Source organism: Tamandua tetradactyla, chromosome 7 (assembly GCF_023851605.1).
Source record: "Tamandua tetradactyla isolate mTamTet1 chromosome 7, mTamTet1.pri, whole genome shotgun sequence".
NCBI classification, from domain to species: Eukaryota; Metazoa; Chordata; class Mammalia; order Pilosa; family Myrmecophagidae; genus Tamandua; species Tamandua tetradactyla.
The window spans coordinates 133,184,663-133,204,135 of record NC_135333.1 but is presented as its reverse complement, the minus strand read 5'-3'; the positions used below and the strand labels follow the sequence as shown (position 1 = coordinate 133,204,135).

General features: G+C 33.7%; 1 protein-coding gene across 14 annotated transcripts in view; it reads right to left on the bottom strand.

The window, feature by feature from the left end:
- MSRB3 (methionine sulfoxide reductase B3) overlaps positions 1–19,473 on the bottom strand; it is a 259,546-nt gene that overhangs the window by 199,484 nt on the left and 40,589 nt on the right. For 13 of the 14 annotated variants that reach the window (XR_013155778.1, XR_013155777.1, XR_013155779.1 and 10 more), the window contains one exon: positions 14,109–14,235. The exons of the other annotated variant lie outside the window; for it this stretch is intronic. Coding sequence is in view for 9 of the 13 variants with exons in the window: in XM_077111326.1 (XP_076967441.1) it covers positions 14,109–14,184 (76 nt within the window). In the remaining 4 variants the exon portion in view is untranslated. Of the gene's footprint in view, positions 1–14,108; positions 14,236–19,473 lie in introns of those variants that run through there. 14 annotated transcript variants of the gene reach the window in all.

Below are 19,473 nucleotides of genomic sequence, written 5' to 3'. Positions count from 1 at the left end.
GTAAAAAAAGAAATACACTTACAGCAAGAGTTCACTTTCTGGCTCTACCTACATCCTAGTCATGTTACCTTGGGCAATCAAACTCTACGTTTGTGTCACTACACTCACAATCTGCTGTAAGGATCCCACAACAATTAATATTTACCAAAAACTGTCTGAATAAATGCAATAACACTATCATTCCGATGACAGTGAATTCTGAAGTCAAAATTGTATTTTAATAGATAACTAGGTCAGATGTGCTGTAATATTTTATCGGTAATTTTTTCTATAATATTTCCTTTAAACAGTATTTTACTCATAATAAAACTTTAGAACTGATTAAAATAGGAATTGAAGAAAACTAAAATTTGAGTGTCTTCCACATGTACTTTCTCATAATCATATTTGTCCTAGTAATTCTAGGAGGTAGATATTACACCCATTTTACAGATGCTGAAACTGGGAATCAGAGAGTTTACAATGTAACTTACCTAAGGACAAAGAACAAATAGATATATTGATTTTAAATCCAGGGCTGTCTGCCTGCAAAGCCCATGAAATTATAGTCTCTGTGAGGAAAATTTATGCTACAATTTTCTTTCATCTCCTTAAATTATGCTATAAATTTCAACTTAAAAAAACTACCGCTAACAACTTACAATAATAACAGAGAAAAATTGATAATCACTACAGCACATATAGGAAAATATGTTCATTTGTCTATCAGCCAATGCCTATTTTCCCTATATTCATTCCATCAACATAGGGTCAATGACAAGGTTCAAATGGGATTCTCACAAGTCTATAAAACGTTGAAAAGCTTTTTAACTTCCTGTTAAGAAGTAAATCAGACCTTTCATCTAAATCTTTGAGCACATTTAAGTCATAAATTTTCTATTTCAGAGTAAAAAATAAAAATAAAACAAAACAAAAGCCTCATGAGTTCAATTTGATTCCAGGGTCAGAAAAATGAAACTAGTATTTCCCAAAATAATAAATGAATAAGAGATAATATCTTGTTTTGCTTTGAATTTGAGTTAAAAGAGTAAATTTCATGTTAAAATGTCTTGCTGCTATATTTAAAGATAGTGTACTTTAATTTTTACTATAGATTTTGATTTTCAAGTTGTTATTAGTTTGTCATATTTGAAAACTGAACAAATTTTTCTTCCAGGCATAGTAGCATTAGGGGTTTCTAAACAAGCAGACATTTTAAAAAGCAAATCTAGTCCATATTTCAAACAGAATGTAATATATACATCATAAAGCATTGCTTTGTTGTTTGGGGGGGGTTGTTTTCTAGTTTTCTTTCGAGGGGGGGGCATTCCTGTAAATAACAAAGATTTTAAGAAAAAAGGCAAAGCACCAGTGGGAAGAAAAGTTCCATCATATGAAACCATACCCAATTTTTTCAGTTTTCTCTGAAAGTAGACACATATTGGAAAAATAATTCTGAGACTGACATATAATTTACGATGCCAAGACACTTTTGCTTCAGTCCTCTGGTTTCCATAACTCTAGGACTTATTTTGAAGACCACTGACTCAACACTTTTTCTTATTGTTTATTTAAGTCATCAAAAATGTTGAGTGTTTACAGAGTGCTAGGTATTACTAAGTAAAATATATTTATTCATTCATTCCAGAATTATTTATTGTATACCTACTACATGCCTGTATTATTCCAGGTACGTAGGATATACCAGTGAACAAAACCCCTGCCCAAATGGAGCTCCCATGCCAGCAAAAGTAGAAACCAGATAAAACACAATGGAAATAAGTAAATTATATGCTCGCTTAGAAGGTGATAGATATGCAAGAAGGAAAAGTGGAGCCGGGCAAGGAGGACTAGGAGTGCTAGGAGTGAGTATTAAATAGTGGTCAAAATAGACTTAACTGAGAAGGTGACATTTAAGCAAAGCCCCAAAGGAGAAGAGAATGTTGACCAGGCTGATATTTGGAGGAAGAGGTTTCAGAATGTAGAGAAGAAACATCCAATATAAGACATGAATACAAATAAGAAGCCCATAGTCTAGTGGTACCTGTAATGGTAAGACAGAAACTGACATATGCAATGCAAGGGCTAAACCTTGAATGTGATTGGATAGATGAGTAACAACTTACACATGAATAGAATTTTTTTTTTCATGGGCAGACACTGGGAATCGAACCCGGGTCTCCGGCATGGCAGGCGAGAACTCTGCCTGCTGAGCCACCGTGGACCGCCCGTGAATAGACTTTTAAACAAGGAAATTTACAACTCCCTACTTAGTACAGACATTGTCTGGCATTGCCTTTTTTAATGCCAAAAGGAATCAAAGTATGATAAAGTTCTCAAAGAGTATCTGTCTGGCTGAACTTTGTACAATCAGAGTGCAGGCTCTGGTAATTTGCTTTGTCTATTTAATGTCATCCTTTCCAGACTGTATATAGATTATTATTCCCAACATGGAGCCATGTATGAAAGGATACTCAATAGATGTTTTTTAAGGATGAAATTTGGATGAGCCTAAAAAGCAAAATCCCTTGGCCAAATAAGCTCCTACCCTTCTGAGACACTTCAATAACACTACGTCTTCAGGGTAATGGCAGAGAACACCCATAATTAAAAAGAGTTTAAAATTAGCACCTCGACTTAGTTTTCATTTTCCAAAACATTCTTAATTTTTTAATCTAGACTCAGTTTAATTTCATCTGTCATCCAAGCGCTAAGTATAATACAAAGAAAACAAGGCTCCAAGTCTTAGGAGTCAGAAAGCAGGTAATTGTTTCTAAGGTAAAGATTGTTGTTTTTTTCTATATGTGAAAAATTAATCTTTATTTGTCATAATAATCATAACATTTCATTCCGTCTTGCTGTTTTTCCATTACTTTACATAAGACAACTCCACAGATAACTTTCAGTTACATTCTACTGACTCATGACCAGCGTTTTGACTAACATCAATGGACATTATAAGCACGCCAAAGCAACATACCATTTTTAAATTTCTTGAATTAACAAGACTAAACATTTTAGAGGTGATAGTTGAATGACAAAATTAGTCTTCTGGATGCCATGCTGAAGATTTGACTAGATAAACTTGTTTATCAAGCAAGTTTTCCTTCTAAGTCTACATACCCTGATAAAGTCATCCCCATTCTGATCACTCATTTCATCTACATATTCTTGGTACTAGTGTATTTACTCTTTAAGGCACTATTTACATGAATTAATATAATATTTTGCAATTATTCTCAAAAGTCTTCAGTTGTTTCTGCTTTATTTTCCCAGATTGTAAATTCCTTGAAGACATAAACTGTTGAGCCTATAATTAATTCATACTTTCTACAAATATTTAATAAACACAGTGAATCAAGAGCTGTTAAGCACTGTAAGTTTAAAAATGAGTAAGTCAAGGTTTCTGCCTTAGGAGAGCACATATTCTTTTCAGAGTGATAAGACAAACAAACAATACAATGTGCAATCTTATAAAGGGCATTAATACTCTAAACCATTGCCTACCTGGATTGATTAGGTCCATTTATAATTAGGATATGGAAAACTCAAACTGCAGAAACAACATCTACAGGGTCAGAGGGAAAGAAAATATTCTCTTTCCCTCTGAGAATCTCATGTAGACAAGCTGATGGTTGCACCATGATCCCTATCCTAATGAAGGGAATACAAAGTCTTTCACATAAGCAGTATGAGCTAATTTAACGAAACAAAAATAGGATATAATGTGGATTCAGATTTTGAAGAGGAGTTATTAGGCAGTTTAAGATTAAGAGAAAAATGTGCAGGTATTTTTCTCATTGTAAATCAATGGAAGTGCACTTCCACAACTCTAAAGTTTATTATCATAATTTAAAATTCTAGCCTTAATAGTAAGATCTAATTTGTGAAGCTGCAGGATTTTCTGGAGAAGAGACAATTTTCAGATAATTCATCTGAAAGACTCTGAAAAGATAGAAACCACATTCTACATTTCTTTTATTTGTGTTACAAGTTTTTAACTGTTGAATTCATTGTAGAAGTCATTTTATCAACATTCTTTAAGTACCAAAAAGAACTAAAGAATACTTAATCAACTCTTCAAACTGTAATGCAAATATTGAGAGCAATGATTTTCATGTTAATATGGACCGTAAAGCCTAGAGTTTAGGAAAACATTTAAAACATGTCTTGATCCAAAAAAGCATTTTCTTGTTTGCAAAGAAGATGAGTAAAAGGAGAATTCTTAAAGGCACTGCCATCATCAAGTGGCAATAGTGGAAGAAAAAGTCATTTAACTTCAAGTCTATTTGTTTGCATGTGAAATGTCTAACCAAGTTGGATTTCCCTGTTTTTCTTTTTTTTTTTTCTAGTATGGATCTTCACTAGAACATCATAGCCCATACAGAAGGAAAAAAATTAAAAACAGGCAGGCTCATTTCCATTCTACATTTCACATGCAATCAAAAAGTCTTGCAAATAATAGCTCTCTGCCATCCTCCCCCTTCTTCTTGGGAGCAGAGTTTGCATGGGAGATGAGAATTAACCACCCAAAGAAAGAAAGAAAAGGAGCCATCCCTTAGATTATCATGCAGAATTTTATTTAAATATAACATTAAATATACTTCATTAGAAGGAAAACTTATTATTGTCTAAAAACTCAACTTTGCCAATTTTCAAATTTGCAAGTTAATTCTCACCCAAACCAACATACAAATCTAAATTAGGCACAATGGACAGAAAAGAAGTCTGCAATTGCCACTCAACTGACAGCTAAATCTTTGAATTTACACATTGCAGAAAAATCTGAGAGATTCTGAAGAAAAATAAGTCAACTTTACACTTTTCCTTATCATCCACATAACTAAAGTAAAGGCTTCCCTTGAATTATTCAATATTTCCTTGAGGGAGAGTGCACATATATCTTTCAGTCATTTTTATATCTTTGACACCTAGCAACATGCCAGAGCAAAAAAGAGTAGGCACTAAATAAGTATTCTTTAAAAATTAACTCTTCATTTTAATTATTGCTATTTAATTCTTCCTAAAAGATGTTTTCTAAGCATATAACATTTCATGCCTTCTCGCTGTTTTTCTATTACTTAGAACTTAGTTTAAAAACTACAATAATAACATTTGTTTAATAAATCTGTGAAAGAATAAAAGGGTGGACAATAACAAAGTAAAAAAAGCCTGTTATTACACTCTGAGTCCTTTACCTCTCTTAAGGTGCCAAACCCATATCTTTTATTATGACTAATATTCCATTAACTTTCTGGTCTTAAGTTTTTTTTGCATGGGTAGGCACCAGGAATCGGACCTGGTTCTCTGTAATGGCAGGTGAGAACTCTCCCTGCTTAGCCACTGGGGCCCACCCTCTGTTCTTAAGATTTTGGGTTACCTAGTCCAGGATTCCTCTGGCGCTCAAAAAATATACAAACAATAGGTTCTCCTCTTGGAGGAGAGAAGGGGAAATTTCCACAGTAAAATCAGATTGGGGAAATAGTGGTTACATCATTTTCATGATGCAGACCTTCTCAGAGACTTTCTTATGATGATGTGCATTATTTAATATGTGGGATTTTGGCATACAATTAATTTATGCTCTACTTAGGGAAAAAAAAAACTGTAGCTTAAACTATGATATAATGCTTTCTTACTACAAAGATTTAAAAATGTATCCGGATTACTAAAATGATGAGATGTAAAAATAGTGCCTCTTAGAATTTATAAACTATGGTAGTATGGATTTTCTCAAATTTGATGATGGAATCATTTTTATAGGGTAACTGTCAGACTAATATTCTTCAGATTAAATTTTGAGAAGTGGTGATCTGGTTTATGAGGAATCCAAGGTACAGAGAAGTTATTTGACATGTTCACGGTCACACTCTCAGTTACTGAGAACCAGGTTCACTTGTCTGCAGCTTTCCTCCTTCCATTTATTTATTCATTACATTTCTCTCCTGAACCCATGTTTCCTTATATATTAACATGCCATCTAGTCACTAAGTACCCATAGTCTGTTCCCACTTCCCTGAAACCCCATTCCCTAGTCCTCCCACCCCCAGCTAAATATATCTACACATTCCTCCAATAATGCTTCAGAAGAACTTCCAGTGCTTGAAATCCTATCCCAAGAAGCTTGCCTGCCATTCTGGACAAAAAGAAATACAATGCTGCTTATTTCTACTCCCTCTATCCATAAGTAAGGCAAAGGAGGAGTGTCTACATAGAATTATAAAACCATGAAGTATACTCTAGGTGTTGTACTACCTGACATTTCCCCAAAATTTCTTCCATGGAACTTTATTTCCTTGCTTTAAGGGAGGACAAATTAGAAAAACAGAAGGTTGAGGAAATCAAATAAGTCTGGGAAAGGTAATGAGTTTGATCAGCCAAGGATGAATTTCCTTCATCCTACAGATAAAAACTTTGACCCAAAGTGACCAACTTTCTTATCAGAATGTACATTCCTTGAGAACAGAGATCACATTATTTACAGTGTGGCATAATATTGATACATAAGATGTTTCTACTCACTCATAATCATTTATTCATTCAACAAATATTTACTGAACACCTATTATGTGGCAAACACAATTTCAATTGCTGGGATATAGCAATGAACCAACAGACAAAAATTACAGTTAACTTTGTAGGAACCAAGGACCTTCCAGTAACAGAAATAAGACTTGGCTGATCAAACTCATTACCTTTCCCAGACTTATGTGATTTCCTCAACCTTCTATTTTTCTAATTTGTCCTCCCTTAAAGCAACGAAATAAAGTTCCATGGAAGAAATTTTGGGGAAATGTCAGGTAGTACAACACCTAGGGTTACATTTAATTATGAAAAATTAGATACAAATTCTGTGTCATTCTTAGTTTACAGATAAAGAAATGGGAATAAAAAGTATAAAACAAATGTTCCTGGATCAGAAAACAAGTTGTTGGTAGAAACAAACTAGTACAGATTAAGTTTCCAATCCGTTTCTTCACCAATAATATGATGGTAAGCTTTGAAACTTTCCATGATGTTACCTAAAATTTACAAATAAAATATTTCAGTATTAAAACAATATTAAAGAAACAGCTTTTTCATTATCTGAGCCATAGATAATGAGCCACAGATTCTGCAACAAAACAAAATTTTACAAAACTGTATTTATAGAATTCTGGATTTTCTTTGCTTACTTAAAATTCAAATAATCTAAGGATTTTAAATTGGAATTCCATTCTTTGTTTTAATTATGTAGCTGAATATATATACTAAATAAAACCAGTGTTGACAGAAATGCTCATCATAGTAGCTACTGAGTAAATTTAAGTTCTATAAATGTCTAGCTCTTATGATCCACTTAAATAACTGGTATCTCCATCATTTTATACTATATTTTTTTGTGGTATGCATTTTGAAATTACTAATACAAGTGCAGATATACTAAATGTAAAAAAAAAACTAATTGAAATAAATGAAATGCGGATTTTAAATTTTCAAGTAAATGGCTGATTTCAAATACATTTTAAATACAAAGGTGCAAAGAACAGAAATAATTTGCCATTGCATCTCAATAAAAATCGACTTTAAAACATTTTAAATTGAAATGTGCACAGCAAAATTAGTCAATGAGAAATTCAATCTCTAAATAAAATGTTTAGGATGAAGATATAAACCAGAAAAGACTGATAAGCATCAAGCATCAATATTAGTGGGGCTTTCGTAAACTGTCATTCACCCTTCATTCCTTCATTAAACATATTTGTTGAGAGCAAGAGACAGCTCATATATATATTTTTTTTAACGTAGGCAGGCACCGGGAATCGAACCCGGGTCTTCAGCCATGGCAGGCAAGCATTCTTACCTGCTGAGCCACCGTGGCCCGACAGCTCATTTTTAATACCATTCTCTGATCTGTTAAGGAATGTTATTGTGAATGCATTTAGATGATTAAACATTTAATAACTCTACCATATTATTCCCCAAAACTTCATGTTGTCTAGATAACTCTATTAGAATTATCATTTGTCTTCAAACTCATAACGTTTTATGATTTTCAAAGTCATTAATTAACCAGTGAATTTCTCAAACAAAACTAAAATCTTTTTTTGTCCATGCCCATTTTATCTTTTTCTATGAGATACTGCTATTCATTTTATAATTAGTAATAAACATGAATAATTTATTCCATATTTAACAAAAAAGGTAACCAAATTTACCTTAACAAATCATATGCCCAACACCTTACTCATACAGATGTGTTGCACCATAACAATTTAGCCTTGATTACTATGCATTGTCCACAAATCATTTTTAAAACTCATCTTGTAATTAAATGCTGCACAGAAACTTTTCAACATTAAAATTTTATCACAAGAGACCTACTAACATACACTGTTTTAGAAAAAATATAGCTGCATCAGAGTATTCAATCAGCATTTTAAATAAAATTTTTCTGTTTCATAAAATATTTTGATTCATGCAAAAAGCCATTCATGCTTAACATCGACATGTTAAACTAACAACATTTTCAAGATTTTATAAAATCTCAAAACATGGCAAAATAAAATGTGAAATTGTCTTTAAATCTTGGGTGGTCTGCTCAGAAAATTTTGCTACATATAAAACTATAAATCACTGTTAAATCAGCTATTTGGATACAATATAAGTTAATTTATGAAAACTTGTTTTAGTTTACAGAAAGTCTATACATGAAAGACAATTTTGATGAGATGTCCAAGCTTAAGAGAATTGGAATCCTATTGAAAATGGAAAAAGGTTTTGCACTCTACAAATATTGTTTGAACATAATATAAGCAGAAAAATTTGTGGTTTGTAAATCCATCTGTTCTTAACTGAATATCTTTACATACTTCTAAGTTTTCACAATGCACCTATGTGCTAATCAATTCAGTACTCTTCAATACGAAAAAAATATAAAACTAGTGCCATCTACTGGATAAACTGAATACCACCCAATCAACTATTTTGTGAATTATGTTAAAATGTTGAAATTTTTGTGTATTTTAAAAACTATGTTTCTTTCTTTTAAAAGATCTGCTCCAGAACATTTGTAATATAACAAAGGAAGTTAAGATAAGATGAACTGAACATGTAAGAATGGTAAAGAGAGCACTAATCTGAACAAGTAGGAAGGAACTGCCATTGGTGATATCAATGCAGAAATCAGAAAAACTGCATTATGATCAGGGTTTTTATATTGGCTTCATGGTTATCATTGAGAACAGAGGTTCTGATCCTGGGGTCAGAGTCCTCCCTGAAGAGTTACAGAAGATTAAAAAAAAAAATTCGAAAATATATGAAAAATTGTACACATGTGTTTTCTGGGGAGGAAGTCGTAGCTTTTATCAAAGATCTATGGAAACAGCCCATCTTTTCATAACTCAAAACAGTTTTTTAAAATAGCCAATATAGAAAGCCAATCTATTCAACCGGTGAAGTGCACATTAATGATTTCAATTACATATATAATTTTTTTTAAAGTAAATACATTAGCTGCTATATAATGAACTACTGATCTATTGCCAGCTTTAAATACTCCTCATTTATAAGGATATACTTTAATACATATCAACAGTATTTCCTCTTTACAAATGAGGAATTTAAAGCACAACAAATAATATATATTTGCTCCAAGACAATGTGATCAAAAGAGCCAGAGTTCTTAATTCTCATGTACAAGAAAAAAACAGGCACTTATTGCCTTTCTCAAACAGTTTATCTTCCACCTGATTAAAATGAGAGAAAAAATATAAGCAACTCTGGATAATATATGTTGAATATGTATTAACCATTTTGTGAAATCTGTTTCACTTCAAAATGATTTATACCTAACCTAAGACATCCACTATATTGTTTAATGCACTAAAGTGAGAAAATACAAGAGAAACATTTTTGACAATATATTCAAAAGACAGTAAAATATGGGATTACTTTTAATCTTCCCATATAAAGGATTCTCAAATAAATTTGCACACTCTGTTAAAGCTATCACTTCACCTACATGTAAACTTTCCAGATGTTTATTCATTCATCTAACAAATATTTATTAAGTGTCAGGATATGCTAAGCTCTGGAGCCTCAAGCCCCTCCTACAGAGTTCAAATTATTCAGATGATATTCCATGACTCTCAAACAACATTTGCAAAATATCTGTTTTTAAGATTTATAACAATTTAAATTATTTAAAAATTAAATATATTTAAAATTTTTTAATTTAATAATTTTAAATTTTAAAATTAAAATAATTTCTACACTAGAATATCATGATATAATATCATTACAAACTATATAGCAGCTCTGTGGCTCTTCACTATTAAATATGTCACTAAGGTCAAGTAAGAGTCACAACCTTATATTATACATATGTTGTTAGAGAAAACTATAATTTATCAGTATAATTAGTACTGTTTAGACAAATATCCTTACATGGCTGAACGCTAACATGATATCTAGCCTAAGCTACAATCAGACCTCATTTTTATCTACCATTAAAATTATGCATAAAATTATGTTTCCCAATCCCTCCTCAGTTAATGCTTCAGTCTCGTTTTAGAAGCAAGGAATTCTAATCTTCAAATATGGAAAATATTTCTGTCCTCCCACCACAATTGGCAGATTTTTCTGTAAGTTCCCAGTCATTATTTAGTACTAAATTTTAAGACTTGATTAATCCAAAATCAAAAGTAAAAATAAACAACAGGTCATAAAATCTCAGAATTTTAGAACTTAATAATTAATTACTAATTTAAATTGCTTATTTTAAGGATGAAGAGGCTGATGTCTGAAGAGATTTACTGATTTATTCTGGTCATGCAAGTTAATGATAGAACTGTAGTTCGTTTTCTGACTCCTATTTCAGTGCCCTTCTTAATATAAAAAAAAGAAACTGTTGTAGGAAATTAATAAATTGAGAGAAAAAATTACCTTTAATAACAAACATGAGTGAACCATAATTCAAATGCACTTAATAAGCTCTAAATTAAAATTATGCTTTACTGAAAAATAAGAAGTAAAGGAAGTTAAGCTGAAAAGTGATAGATCACTCTTCTAAGATATGAACTTCTTTCAGGTCAGTCCAGTTATAATCAACTTTAAGAGCCTGTTCCAATTATTTTTTAGTCCTGGAATTATTTTGTACTAAATAATACTCAAAATTAGTAGGATAATGGCTAGGGAGCAGAAATCTTTTTGATTTACAGAGATTATTGTTATAATGGGGTTTGACCAGGGAATAGTAAATTAAAGCAGGACTCCAAACTTTTACCTTAATTTCCTATATCCCTGATTTTGGCCCCTCCCCCTCTACTGCACAAAGTAATAAGGAATAAAATCATTTCATTTTTATTTCTTAAAATTTCAATAGTATGTTTCATTGTTATTAAACTGAATCTACTCAAGATTTCTATATATCTAAGAGTAAAATTCTGTAAGAAAAATAGATATTTTGCTAGTATCAAGTTATAAAATAAGCAGACCCTGGGAAACTAATTTTCATAACATTTTCAAAAGTAAATGGTGCGTGAATGGTTAAGGGACTTTTGAAAACTGTTCTAGCTGAACTTTTTTATCAAATGAAAATGGGTTTACAAGCCCTAGGTAAGAAAGGAAGTTTTTCTAGGTTTTCCTCGGTACTGAGTAGTAAGGATAAAAGAAATGTATTGCATATTTACAGGACTTGAATTCTGGTTCAGCAGGATATGTAAATAAAATAAAGTTATTAAACCAACAATTGAGAGCTTTTTTTCAACTATAAAGCGCATTTGTGGTTCCTATTAAAATTAAAATAGTTAAATGAAAGATGGAACACAGCTAAATATTTTTAAATGTCTATATTGTATTACAAAATACCAAAATTATATATGGATATGCGTATACGTATATATATAGTAACATTTATATATGGTGCTTACTAATGCCAGTCAGTGTTCTAAGCACTTTTCATACCCTAATCTATGTAATTCTCAGAGCATTCTCTTCAGGTGGTAATATTATTATCCCCATTTTTCAAACAAGGAGGTCAAGGCACACAGCCAGTAAGTGGCAAAGCCAGAATTCAAACCCAGGTAGTCTACCTCCAGAATCTGTGTGCTTTAACAATGCACTATAATGGTTACTACTTAAAAATTATCAGCTTTGTTGAATTTATCTTTGAATCACTTTTAATATTATCAAAATATTAAAAGATACTTATTTTTCAAGTAATAAAATTTCATTATGAAACCTTTTAATTCCAAGACTGTCATACTTCAAGGAATATAAACTGTTAATAAGGTGTTTCTGAAAATATTCAGCCTCCTCTATAATGTAGTTAACCCATGTAACTCTAAGAGCTATGTTAGATGCTTTCACACATTGGGTTTTTTCCCAGTGGAAAACTTTATATATAAACAAATAACTTTTATACTCCAATTGATATATGTAATATATGGCTATGGAAAAGCTCCACATGGCACAGAGACGACACACTGGTTGAAGTCTCCTCAAGCAATTCAAAAGCCTGAATCTCCTCTCTCTAATGCATTATTTTCAAACCTACTGCAGTAGCCATTGCTAAGGCTCTCAGCATTTCATCACTACCTCTAGCCTCCTCCAATATATGCTGTACGGTGGCAGTGCAGGGGCATGGCTGGGGGAAAGGATTGGGGAGGGTGGTTGAACACACCATGCATTAAACTTCATTAACCCCTCAAGCTACCACAAATAGACACAAAATCTATTTTTAAAAATAGAAAGAGACAAAATGTCCTATCCCTTCTCATCACATTGCAGTCCCATCTCTTCTCATAGAAACATTCTGAAATTAGAACCGACTCTCCACCATACTAATACATTAATTTTTATAAAATGCAAATCAAGTTATGTTATTCCCTTTTATCCCCTCCCAAAGACTCAAATTCTTTAGAATGTCAAATAAGGTACTTCATTATTTGACTACTTTTCCTTCCTCAACTTTTCTACTTGCTCTCATCTACCCAAGCTAGCCATATTAAATAACCTGCAATTCTCTGAATTTACCTTGCTCTTTCAGACCTTCATGTTTTGTTCACACTACTCCACATGTGAAGAAGTACCTTCACCCTCTTTGGACACCTGTTACTATGGTTTGAGATTCAAGCACTATATCCTCCATGGAGCCCTCCTTAAACTTTACAGATCTTCACTCCCCTACAAACTTTATTTTCCTAAGCAAAGAGCTAGGACCATCCTCTTCTGGATTCCCATAATATTGAAGGCATAAATACTTCTAGTTTAGTCTTATCACTATATGTTTTAATGGTTCTTATATAGCTCTATCTCCATCTTCTTCTTGAAGAAAGCAGCTTTACCTTGTTTATCTTTTTATCCTCACTGCTTAAACACAATGCTGGCACTCACAGTTGATATGCAGATGCTTAATGAATTGGAATTAAATTCTTAAACAATGTAGTAATACAGATAGAAAATGTAAATAATATTGATAATAATGTTCAAGAAATAAACTAAAATATAACCAAGGTGATTTTACAGTAAAATAGAATACTAAGCTTATGATAAAGCTTAGAGCCTCACACAGTTACATGTTACATGTACAAATTTTTTAAAACTATACTGATTCTCATTTAAGAACCAACTGACATACACTATACTAGTTCTGTTTATTTGGCCACTATCAAGTGGAATGTCTCTTTACAATAAATAAGTAACAATTATGTTAAAAGTTCATTCTAATTGTGTTTTTCTCTAAAGTAATGGCCACATGTGAAATGGAAAGCATTTACATTATTCCTTAACAAGATGAATTTCCACTTTTGTGTGAGTTGGGGCAGTTCCTTCTTACAACTTCCAGTCTCTATGGATATTATGATTTTCAGATGTGCAATGCATTAAAGAACAAGAAGACATTATGAAATATTAGTGACAATTATAAACTGTGCAAGAAAACTGGACAATGTTTCCAAGAGTTGTAGGATTGCAGAAATGACTGTTACTCAAAGTAGAGTGGTAAATAATAACCAATTTCCGTCTTCAAATTAGAGTCCAAGGAAAAGAAATGAAATTTAGCAAAGCATTACAGTGTATCATTTCCTGCAGTAGAAACACCCACTCCTACCAGTGCCCTCACTATGTACAGTACAAGAAGAAGCAACCTGAGGGAAGCCCACAGGCTCGCAGGGCTACAGGCTGGCTCTTTGTCACCAGATGCAGAAGGTTGAATGCAGACATCACCGTGATATCTTCACCAGCAAAACGAGAGGCAAAGAACAGGGGCAAGAGCTGAGTAGGAGAAAAAAAAAAGAAAATAAAAACAAATTAAAACATCACAAATGTTCAAACATTCATTACACAAGTGATGGTTAAGGTTTTATCTGAAACTGAACACACATACACAAGTGGTACTTTCAAATGTTTATTTTTCACATTTGGAGCTAGCTTTTAACCCAGGCTTCTTTACATTTTATTAATAAAAGACACACTATAGAATAGCTGTGTAAATCTGTGAGCACAATTTGCAACAGTTGAGAAACGAGACAAAGTTTAACAACAGTTGAAAGGAATTACCATTTACTGAGTAACTATAAAAGGAGAGGAACTGTTTTAGGCCTATTATACACATTCTATCACTCAACTCTTTAAATAAATTTAGGAGGCATGTTTTACTCCTAATACATATAGAAGGAAACCTAGGCTCAAAAGTCCAACGCTCCAAAGCAAATGACCAGTGAGATAGGAATTAGCAAATTCTATTATACTAGACTGCAAAGCTAAATTCCTCCCTCAAACCCTGCTGCCTTCTCCCAGCAATTATTTGCAAATCTCCCTCCCAGGAAAAGACTAAACTATTGCAAGATTACAGACTATTAAAGAGCTTTTTTTTTTTTAAATAGAGAGCCAAACAGCCTAGGAACAAATAGTAGACTTCACTTTAGAAGCAGTGTTAAGTTTAAAGAAAGCATAGCAAATATGAATTCTCATTTTATGATTTAGAATTTCTAAATCAATTCAGTGAATAATATTCATGACCTAGCATTAAAAAGGGTAAAATATTTTTCAAGTGCTTGGAAATGAAATCATGTAAAAGAATGTCAAAATTGTGTTATGTTAATCTTCAGAGAAAAGTTCAGTTCTTAGGAGTTTAAAAATTTTTTCTATAATATTTTAACTGGTAAAGATAAAGATCAACGTCAAGTGAAAATGGAAAATGCCAGATTAAAATTAACTTCAATATTTTATTTATATTAGCATTATAAGTGGCTTTAACCACCAAATGTCCAAAAATGGATGTAAAATGAATGCCTTGTTCATTTCCTGACACACACAAACCGTCCCCACAACCACTACCAAAAAAATAAAAATCTGTTCCTGGTCTTTCTTGACCTCCTTGAAGAACAAACGCAATAATAAACAGTAATATATTTTACCAAATCCCTCTGGAGTATATCTGACAGAAATCTGCTTGTATTAACATGCCTGAACTCTAACTTCTTCAACTAAACTCACTACAAAACTAAAACATTTTTGTGTTACCAACTGGGGACAAAGGGAGGAAGAAGGAAGGTAAGTATCATAATGCAAAGCCTGAAAGAACCATTAAACATAAATAAACATGCCATTTTCGCGACTGACTGCAGAGCAGGGAAAAGAGAGCATTCCTCTGGAGCAGACTACTAATAATAAAAGATCAAAGGTCTATAACTCAAAACATTATAAATAAAATGAATTTTTTTTTCCTTTAGACCTTCTCTATGAGGAATAAGTGTGCATGGTGAATACAATTACTTAGCAAACCTGCAACCTCATGGTGCTCCCATAGTTGACCATAAACATCTTTCTATTCTGTTTCATCAACTGCAGTACCAGGCGGCCTGTACGCCTACCAATCACCACAGCCATCTGGCTTGTGTCAAATCCAGAGTACAGGAAGAAAGGCAGTGATGTCACTCTGCAGGTCAAGCAAAGAACAAAGATGCATTCTACAATTAAAAGCTGAGAGCCTCAAATATTGAGGGTCCGCCAGCATGATATGACTTAGTGATTTAACGTTGGGATTGTGTTGCTGCATTTATTTCTACCCAAATAGCCAGGGCTCCATCTAGTGGCAAATTAGTTTTGCCCAGTTTTTTTTTACAGCAGGCACAGAAAGTGCAACATTTGTGCCAACAAAGTGGAGCAACTACGGTTATTCATTTTAGAGCAGTCTAATCTTTTTATACTTTACAATGCAATAAGTATGACTTGGCACAGTGTTCTTCATTTCAAATTCTACAAAACATGGATTAGGATTTAATATAACCCTAATTATTTTAATGCCAGTAAGGATGATAGACAAAACAGGTTAATTTTGTAAAATGCATGCAAAGTGGCATCACTCACACAACCTTCAAAATATGTAGCTAAGATGTAGAGTGGAAAACCATCTCTGAAGAATCACACATACATCTGGTTGCCTTGGTTAAATCAAACTCAATAATGATTTAATAAGTTAACTGATAAAAGCACTGGAGGGCAGGCAACCATGGTTCAGTGGTAGAGTTCTCACCTGCCATGCTGGAGACCCAGGTTCAATTCCTGGGGCCTGCCCATACCGAAAAAAAAAAACAACAGCACTGGAAACAACTCCTGAACATGGTATATGATTTGTAAATGTTAACTATTATTATTATTTATTTAGATGTCAAATATTTGTGATATTTTTAAAATTACATGAATTAGAAACTCCTGAACATGGTATATGATTTGTAAATGTTAACTATTATTATTATTTATTTAGATGTTAAATATTTGTGATATTTTTTAAATTACATGAATTAGAAAATTCTAGCAATGCATTATACCCAGCTTTATTTAGAGTTAGTCCAAATAAAGATAGAATCCTATTAGGTAAAAAAGAAAAAAAAACTACTCTTTGATGGACAGCCACAGTGAAATATCTTAAAGTTAACAGTAGCTAAGCTAACACTGATGAAGCACTTTACAGTTATTAGCTCATTTAATCCTCACATATTATTATTTTTTCATTTTTAAATATAAAGAGGCATAGGGAGGTTAAGGTGAGGGCCAGGATTTGAACCTGAGCTAGCTTCAATATCAATGCTGGTGACCCACTATACAAATGGAAACAAAAAAACCTGAAGCTGTACCAGCCCATTCTTCGATACTCAGTTTCTATGGGTATGTACTAGAAAATGTGGTTTACAGTAAGAAAACTTAACACAAGAAAGTTATTTGAAGGTTCTCTTCTTTGATACAGAGGAAAAAATGTAGGAAGTTAAGGAAATGAAAAGACTGAGACATCCTTAGACTTCAGAATTTGATCTTTCTGTTCCATCAGATACAGCTTTCCCTTTCTTTAAAATTTTTCTCCAAATTCCTTAGATACACTTTTAGGATATATACCAAAGTTACCTAGAATTAATTCAGCTTTACCCTACTAAAGGCTCAATATGTTACTTTTGAGATCCAAACAAACTAACAATCACCTCAGCAACCCTCCTACCCATTTCTAACACCCAACTCTCTCGCCCCAACTCCCCCCCACACACACAAAATTAAGTTTCAATTTGGCAGCTTTCTTCCAACCTCACTCCCTGAGCTGCCTTGGGTGATAGCTCTAGTCAGACTCAGAGTCAAAAGATGCTTCTGAGTGATGACAATCTGTAGGAGAATTAGCACTTAACACCCTGTGGAAATTAGCACGAGCAAGGACCACCTAAGGAAATCCATTTCTTCCCAACTTTATTCTCAACTTTTTCATTTTGGTATTGCCTTTTTAACATTTATAGATAATCCATGTTGTTTTCTTTGAAAGCCAGAAACCATGCCTTATGCATCCTTCTAGTCTCCCAGATTATCTAGTATAGAACTCTGAAAATAATAGGTGTTTCAAAATACTGCTTGAATAATACCTAATGAGCAGCATCAGACTGTGTGCTGAGAACAGAATTAGATGATATAATTGTTTCTAATTTCCTGCTTAGGGCTTTTTGGATGATTCACTATGGCATACTGCCAGTGTTTCCCAAACCATATCCTAACACTAAATAGCCTTCAAACAAGTTCAACAGTTAGAGTCATGGAAATGCCACCAATATAAAGGATCTGTGAGGACTTGAAATTCATTTCCACCTGCTTAACTTTGTCTCAGATGGTGCCTCTCAAATATTTTCAACCCTATTAAACCCCTTTCTTTCCTATCACAATTCCACCGAACACAATCTGATAAATACATTGGATAAAGTCCAAATTCCTAAACATCTAGTTGCTGCTTTCAGCCTATTATATTGCCATGCCACCCAACCCAACCCATCCTGTACTCCTGCCATACCTATGCGCTCATAATTTCTTAGGTCCATCTGTTTCCTACTTCCACACTGTCATGGTCAAGTTCATGTGTCAACTTGGCCAAGTGGTGGTACCTGTTTGTTTGATTGGGCAAGTGCTGGCCTGTCTGTTGCTAGGAGGACATTTCATAGAATTAAATCATGATCACGTCGGCTGCATCCACAGCTGATTCCATTTGTATTCAGCCAAGGAGAATGTCTTCTGCAATAAGTGATGCTTAATCTAATCACTGGAAGCCTTTTAAGGAGGATTCAGAAGAGAAAGCTGATCTGGCTACAGCCACTGCTGAGTGCCCAATCTGCCAGCAGCAGTGACCCACACTCAGTCCCTGATATTGGCACCATTCCCAGAGGTGACCAGCTGGCTATATGGTGGCAGGTTGATTACACTGGACCACTCCCTTCATGGAAGGGGCAGCGATTTGTTCTAACTGGAATAGACACATACTCTGGATATGGGTTTGCTTTCCCTGAACACAATGCTTCTGCCAAAACTACCATCCACAGGCTTATAGAATGCCTTATCCATCGTCATGGTATTCCACACAGCATTGCTTCTGATCAAGGAACACACTTCATAGCAAATGAAGTGCGGGAATGGGCACATGCTAATGGAATTCTCTGGTCTTACCATGTTACCCATCTCCAAAAGCAGCTGGATTGATAGAACAGTGGAGTGGCCTTTTGAAATTACGGTGCCAACTAGGTGGCAATACCTTGAAGGGCTGGGGTAATGTTCTCCAAGAAGCTGTGTATGCTCTGAATCAGCATCTGTTGTATGGTGCTGTTTCTCCCATAGCCAGGATCCATGGGTCCAGGAACCAAGGGGTGGAAATTGGAGTGGCACCACTAGCTATTTCCTAGTGATCCACTAGGAAAATTTTTGCTTCCTGTCCCTGTGACCCTAAACTCTGCTGCTCTACAGGTTTTAGTTTCAAAAGGGGGAGTGCTTCCACCGGGAGAAACAACAATGATTCCATTGAACTGGAGTCTAAGACTGCTACCTGGTCACTGTGGACTACTCATGCCCCTGGATCAATAAGCCAAGAAAGGGATTACATTATTATCTGGGGTGATTGACCCTGACTATCAGGGGCAAATAGAACTGCAACTATACAATGGAGGCAAAGGAGAGTTTTCCTGGAATATAGGAGATCCCCTAGGGTGTGTTTTA